This window comes from Morone saxatilis, unplaced genomic scaffold (genome assembly GCF_004916995.1).
Source record: "Morone saxatilis isolate NCDOM2014 unplaced genomic scaffold, NCSU_SB_2.0 Contig18, whole genome shotgun sequence".
Taxonomy (NCBI): Eukaryota; Metazoa; Chordata; class Actinopteri; family Moronidae; genus Morone; species Morone saxatilis.
The window spans coordinates 29,297,410-29,304,972 of record NW_023339740.1 but is presented as its reverse complement, the minus strand read 5'-3'; the positions used below and the strand labels follow the sequence as shown (position 1 = coordinate 29,304,972).

Here is a 7,563-nt window from a genome sequence, read left to right as displayed (position 1 = left end):
CGTGAGCAGACAGTGAACAGGTATTATTTGGTGTTAAGCTTTGTTCCTCTGCTGCCTGGTGGACTGATTTCTATGTGTTTCTACTAGTAGGGATTGGAGGTCAGCAAGGTCGTGACCTTATATGCTCCAGAGCCTATCTCTCTCCAACAACACAGAGTCAAACACAGGAGTCCAACACAGATGTCCACCAACACCAGGAGCTCCAACACAGAGTCCAAACACCAGAGTCCACAAACACAGAGTCCAACACAGAGTCCACAACACAGGAGTCCAACACAGAAGGTCCAAGGAAAGTAAAATACTGGTCAGTTAGCTTCATGCAGAATCATCCTGGCGGACTAAATTAAGGGTATTTTAATTAATAAAAAAGGTTGCGACTAAAATATGAGATGTAGATTGGTCACTGGTACTAGCCAGTCAAAAAAAGAGCCAAACAATATTAGAAAACGGCAGATTTCTGTGTTTTTTTAGTAGATTTTTCTTTGAATTAACTAATGTTTGTTTAGTTTTTTCATCCGTTCAGTTTGTTCGTCTTTTCAATACTATCGTATTTTATATATCCATGAAATTTCCGTGAAGAATTTTAACGAAAATAGCAAGGGACAAGATGCTTATAATTTACTAAGGGGGTCGATTTGAAATCGGAAAATCGAATTTTGATTTAAAAGATAAGTGGAGTTGCAATCTGGTACACGGACTAATAAAATCAGTCTTAATGTAGCTTGAAAATCGGCCGACTGCACCGATTAAAAAGTTATAAATCGGGTTTTATAGCTGACTAGATGGGCAGCAAGACAGCTGCTTGAAAAAACTGCAATCTACTCTATCTGACCTCGTCATCCATCGCTCCCTCCCTTAAAACCTCTACTCAAGACTCTGTCGCATTACGCTTCAGATAGCCGCTTGTGAGTTGTGAGGGAACAGTTAAAAATCATGGATGACTTCGGGCAAGGGGTTGAACATACAGTCCGGCAAGTTTAAAGATCATATAAAGTGTGAAAGAATGGAAGTACATGGATAAAAAGCGAGATAAGATATATGCAAAGGACTGTAAAACTGCGAGATAAAGTACTCGGTAGGTACGACACAAATCTCCACACCATTCACCTCGGTGAGACGACATGGGGAAACAGCGAGGAGGAGGCTAGCACATCTGAGGCACACATATCTCTCTCGTTTGTTTTCTCTTGAAATGTAATTAAACGTTGGAGGCTCTTACGTTGTTTGTTACATGCTAAAAAACATAGGACAAAACTACAAAATAACATTTATCTCTAGTCATTTTGGAATAAATCTTTTTGAAGGAAAAATGCCCCATTTACAAGTTAATTCATTTTATGAATATGACTTGTTCCTACTTTCAAACAAGAAATCCATTTGCATCGTACCCTCTGGAACTTGACTGTGCCACATCAAAATCGAATCGAATCGAAATCCTTCTGAATCGAAACTGAATCGATCGTATCCATTTTAAAATGATAATCGTTCCTGAATCGTATCGTTACCCATGTATCGAGATACGCACTCGAATCGTCTTTTATTGGAGAGATGCACACCCCTATATATTTACTGGAATGATGGGCACAAATAAAAAGTCTGTTGTAATTCTGTAAATTCATGATGTTACAAATACGCAGATAATATGTGTTTTGTGTATTATTATCTAATAATGTACAGATTCAACTAGTACTAGGAAACCACTAAGAGTCTTCTGAGTGTCACGGCTGAGCCATCTGAGAGACTTTCCTGCTAGTTTACAGTTGTTATATTGCGATCAAAGAGATCCAAACCTGGGTCTGTCACATGGGACCTCAAACTAGCACAGGTAATGTTAAGCTGTCTCAAACACAGCTCTGAACTGCTGCTAGCACCGCGCCCCACGAGACCAATGAAAAATGAAAACTCAGTTGCTGCTCGTTTTTTCTCTGCTGTCAGCACAAGAAAACCAATAAGTTGGAAAGACAATCTCACTCTGTAACTCTGAGCTAAAATGTTTTCCCACAGCCGAGCTGCTGCAGCACAAAGTATGAGCAAGTAGTAAGAAATATACAACAGTAAAATAGTTATCCAGCAGCTTTACAGTATTTAATGAATAACAATTATATACTAACACCAAAATAAACCCCTCCTGTGTGAGCAGGAGAGACGCCATTGTTTCCAAACCTCACACTGTCATGGTGACGACCATAACGCCAAACTGGAGGCTTCAAAACGGGACTCTACAAAGTTGTTTTAAAATGAGAATCCTGTAAAATGAACACGTAACTGATAGCTACATGATATAACAGACTGAGACTAAAGCTAACAGGTCTCAGGTCATGATAACCTGCTAACAGACACTACAGTCACAATACCAGTGATTTTGAGGAGATAACTGTAAACCACACTGACAGAAACTAACTAAAACTCATCAGAACCGTCTCGTCTCGTCTTTCCTACAATCAGCAACTCTGGTGGAAATAAATCCTTAATTCAATCTTCTTCTTCTTCTCTGTCAGATATTCATGTTGTTGCTTGTTTAAGCAGAAGATGAAAAAAAGATCTTTACTCTTCTTTTCCTCCTTCTTCTCTTCCTCATCATTTCTAGTCCTTTCTTTCTTTGTTCTTCCTCCTCATCCTGCCTCCTCTTCGTCTCTTTTATTACTCTCTCTCGGTGCTTCTGGTGATGAGTGGGTAGAAATAAACCGCTCTGGGGGCCATGAGTCCCCGAACCCCCCCGCAGACCCATTCACCCCGGGGAGCTCATCAATTGACACTGAATTTGCTACAATAACTGCCAGCGAGGAAGAATGAGCCTCCTGGATCACAGTGGCAGACACACAAACAGCAGCTGGGACTCCTGTGGGAGGGTTTAAACACATTTTAACACACCTGTACCAACACAAACACACACATTCATGAACGCTAACATCTGTGGAGGTCACCGACGCACACAAACACGTCTTCGTAAAAACCTCATGGATCCATCGTCAAAGCAGCTAGCTGACAGCCTCCTCAGTGCTCAGCATACACACAGAGATAATGACGCAGTGACGTCGGAGTGCTCACTCTGACTTTTTACAATTCACCTGTTTTAAATGAGTTTAGTACAGTTGTCATAAACAGGGAAATTAGTTATAGAGACCAAATCCTCTGCAAGCAGCAGTCACAGTGTGTGTGAGGCTCCTGAAAGAGTCCCAGCAAGAAGTGACTCACATGTGAAGATGAGTCAGAACTGAATCGTGTGTTCAACAGATATCAGTTTGAAGATAACAATTAGTGTCAAATTATTGGACTATAAATAACATGATTATTGTCACTATTATATGAAGCAAGTAGACAGTACAGATCTCTGCCTTCTATATAACAATATCATTATTCTTATTGTTATTTGAATCAAATAAGAGTACAGACCACTGACCTGTACACAGCTCTGACCTCTGACCTGTATGCAGCACTGACCACTGACCTGTATGCAGCAATGACCTCTGACCTGTATGCAGCACAGACCTTCTGTAAATTAGTGTTATTGTGGAGCTGTTGTGGGTGAAATTGTATGAAATGTAATGTGCAATGTGGCTTTATGTTTACATTTTACCACTTCCTTTCTGGTAACTTGACACTAATGCACATGTTAATACACTGGTGTGCTACACATAAAACTCCAGTAACAAAGAGGGCAGGAATAATATATATAAAGTATATAAATATAAAGTTACAATATTTCTATTATAAACTGATCTTTATTACTTCTGATAGCAAGACCATGAACCAATGTGGATTAATGAATGTTTCTATTTGATAACTAGACTGTGACCTTTTTGACACAATGATAACAGAAATAATAAATTATTAAAATCAATTAATGCCAGAGGAAAGAACAGTTAGATTGATTAAACTTTTGAGGTTTGATTCACACTGTGAGTTAATCATTGACCTTTTTAGTCCAGTTAATGTTCTGCCTCAGTCAATAAATGATGTCAAAGCCAGAATAAAATATAAATCAAGGTATCACATTGCTGAACTGTTCTCTCGTGAATTAACGTTAATTAGCTCAGTGTCAGAGTTCAACAGTTTGATCACAGACCACATATATTCATTATTCAGTCCCTCACAGGCTTCTTTCGGGATTGTTGAGGCCTAAAATTCCAGATTTCACAGCAGCTTTTCTAAAACATTGCGGGTAAAAAATACGTTTATATAAATTCTCGGCTACAGATAAAAATTAACTTAATGTTCAATACGAGATGCTGGAAAGTTTTACTTTTCAAACTTATTGTTACTCGTTTGTTACTGTTTGGAGGGTTAAGAGAAATTCACGTCATCACAACTTCACAACTACAAACAATAAGGAATCAATGGCTGATGGGTTATTATAAGATGTGAGACGCGTGTTGGCTGCAGCTTATGATCCTCAGAGGTTTCAGCTCTCATGGATCAACTGCAGCAGGAGACCAGGATCAGTGTCAGCTCTCTTCAGACTGGATGAGTGGTTCTGTTCTCCTGTCCGTCTTATGGGGACACACCGGGGCAACAAATGGTAAACCAATCATGGTGTTTAGGTGTTTTAGGTTTGTTGGTGTTGGATTTAATGTTCTTCCTCTCAATGACCTGCAATATTATTCTCACTGGAACAAATTGCCTTTGATTTTGAATGAATTTTGAATTTTATTAAAAAAACTGCCATGAAATCAGGAATTGTAGGGAAGGGACTGACAGATCCTGATTCATTATACCCTGCGTGTCCAGAAATGACACTAGAGGGAAACCTACAGTGTCATATTGTAAAAAGCAGGGCCACTGACGAAGAGGAGCTGTTTGACGAGTTGGGAGTGAGGCTGTGTTGCTCTGAGGAACATGAATGGGTTTTTTCTGTTGGTTGGGTACTTCACAAGCCTTCAGCAGACAGTATGTGGAGCAGCTGGATGACATTTGTGATAACAAGATGGTTTCCGTCTGCTTCCTTTGGATTCTGTAGGAGCTCAAGAATATTTTATTGTGAGTGTGAGATGAAACTGTGAACTGTAGCTGCTGGTTGCCTCCTCTGTGGATCATTTCTCTGTGAATGACTAAACTTTTAATTGCTGAGTCTAAAAATAAAACGAGCAGGTTGGAGAAATAAGCAGTGTTTCCATTCATTCCTTTCTCATTATGCACATCGCGGTCTCTAGATGATCTTCATTTGTGATGCTAATTTTAGTCTGCAGGTTAGGCTAACAGCTCGGAGCCATGTGCGTGTTTGCAGCGTGGCTAAGTGCGGAGGCGGCTCCTGTTAAATGGACTGCTGTGTAATTGTGCAACACTGGGATTGGTGAGCTGAATCAGCTCGTGCCACCGTGAACTCCCTGTGGAAAAGTGTTCACTTTTAGCATCTAACAGCTTGTTGAACGCTCTTTTGTCGCTTCTGAAGAACGCTAGTGTGATAGGCTAAAGGCTAAATGTTGATTTGAACTAGTGGCTTCAGTGTCACAGAATGTTTCTGTGGCTCTTGCACGAAAACCCAGAAGCAATACGGTGAATTTAAATCGAGGCTTTAGGCCATGATTCCCAACCCCCACTAGGGTTTGCGAGGCCATCTTGGTTTAAATATAGATACACAGTAGGCATATATCCCAGCATTTCATTCATTTCTGTGAATAAAACTAACTGAAAGTGCTGTTTAGCTCCTGAACGTAAGCTGTTCTCTCCCAGAATCCTCTCTGACTAATGTCCTGTGTTGCTCGCTGACAACAGGAAGCAGTTTTGATGGAGGGTGCACTGGTGTCCTTCTTTAGTTTTATTAATGATCACAACAGTTCAGGTAATGAGGACTGTTAACAGACAATAAAAACACAATGAGTCAAACGGCAGTGCTGCTGCTGTTGATAAGAATGACATAAAGAGCATTACTCATCACAGACCGGAATCATTGTTCTCAGTGGGAGTTGTCTCTGTTTGTGAAGCACTTTTACAGGTTTCAGAAGATTATTTCTAACAAAAAGTATCAGGACTCAACAGATATGCTGATGAAACCGCTCTCAATAAATAATCTATTCATTTAAAGAACTTTAAATCCACAACACTCGGTTTTCTGTTTTCCACTAAAGGCGTGCTTTAGTTTAAAACGATAACATTGTGGTAGCTGAGGCGCCATAAATACAGTAAAATACAGTCATTTTCTAATAATAATTAATGTTTAATTAAAGATATTTACACTGTAAAACCAATGAGCTATAAATACAGGTTAACTCTGCTATAATACAAATAATCAGGCTTACATTTACAGCAGTTGTTATAATTAGATTTTTCTTATTTTAATCTGAATTATAAAAGTTTTTCATGTTATTTCACATTAGATGTAAATTCACAGGATATTTATGTAATATTATTAATATTTCCATGTATTGTAAACTTCAGAGGGTTTCAAACCACAACTCTTTTATGTAATCTAAGAGCCATCAATGTCCTCTTTTACCTCCTAATGCTGCTTTCACTTTCACTTTGCAGTACTGCAGTGAACTACAGTATCTGAAGTGTTTGTCTGTGTGTCGATATGGTAAAGCCACACTCACACTGTCTATGGCATACTCCCACAACTCCCCTCAGCTGTGTCTGCCGAAGGCAACATCTCCACTACACTGTGCGCCACCGTACAAAGCCTTTAGCTATACAACTGCAGCCAGGGGCCAATTTTAGCATGAAAGAAGACGTGATATTGAACCGATCGCCTCTTTCAAACAAACAGACCTACAGTGAATCAGCGAGGAACCCATTCTGCTTTCATTTCACACAAATTCATTTGTGTTGTAGTTCAGTATGAAGACCAGGACCCGCAGGTGTGACTCTCCCAAACATAAACTGATATCTGTGAACGGCGAGAGACGCAGCCTTCTGAAGCCCCGCCCCTTTTTGCTCTGTGCTCCAATCACAGTTGAGCTACCCTCGGTCAGAACCCGTTCTGTTGCACGCTAACAGCAGCTACATTAGCAGTTAGCGGAGTTGAGGCAGAGCAGCCGGAGTTTGAACAATAATCAGTTAGCTCCGCTGACGTAAGCATATGTCACATTTAGTTTCACAGGAAGACGTAATGATTGGATTTTATATAAAATACAAAGAAGTGAGGTTTTGTGAATGTTATGTCTCACATTGTTAAACAGAGGAACGACATAACTGAGGATGAGACCTTAAAGGGTTAAAATGTTTTTATTCCACGCAGACTTTAAACTGTGACACCGACCGTAACCTTCACCAGCTCATCTACAGCTGCTTTATTTCATTTATAATAACCGAAATACAGAAAACAATCATTAAATGACGAATTCATTCATCATGGCTTCAAACATCATATTATTATGATTTAATGCGTGTCACACACACACACTGGCGACACAGCTGCCACCTCACACACACACTCAGCACACGACCGTCACACACTCACACACGAGCACACGCTACACACCAACACACACACACACACACACAGGGCTCGGGGTCTGTGCAGTTCCTGGTCTCTAATGAAAGAGGAGGCGCTCAGCAGCAGATCCCCTCTCTAATCTTTCTGCTAACAGAAGGCTAATAAAGGGGCCAGAGTCAATTATTGACCAG

At 40.1% G+C, this 7,563-nt stretch overlaps 1 protein-coding gene across 1 annotated transcript in view; it reads right to left on the bottom strand.

The window, feature by feature from the left end:
- The window catches only part of LOC118328771 (metabotropic glutamate receptor 7-like), a 119,918-nt gene that overhangs the window by 44,734 nt on the left and 67,621 nt on the right, over positions 1-7,563 (bottom strand). Inside the window, exon 3 of the mRNA XM_035662670.1 lies at positions 7,340-7,357. Within this exon, the coding sequence (XP_035518563.1) occupies positions 7,340-7,357 (18 nt within the window). The remainder of the gene's footprint in view (positions 1-7,339; positions 7,358-7,563) is intronic.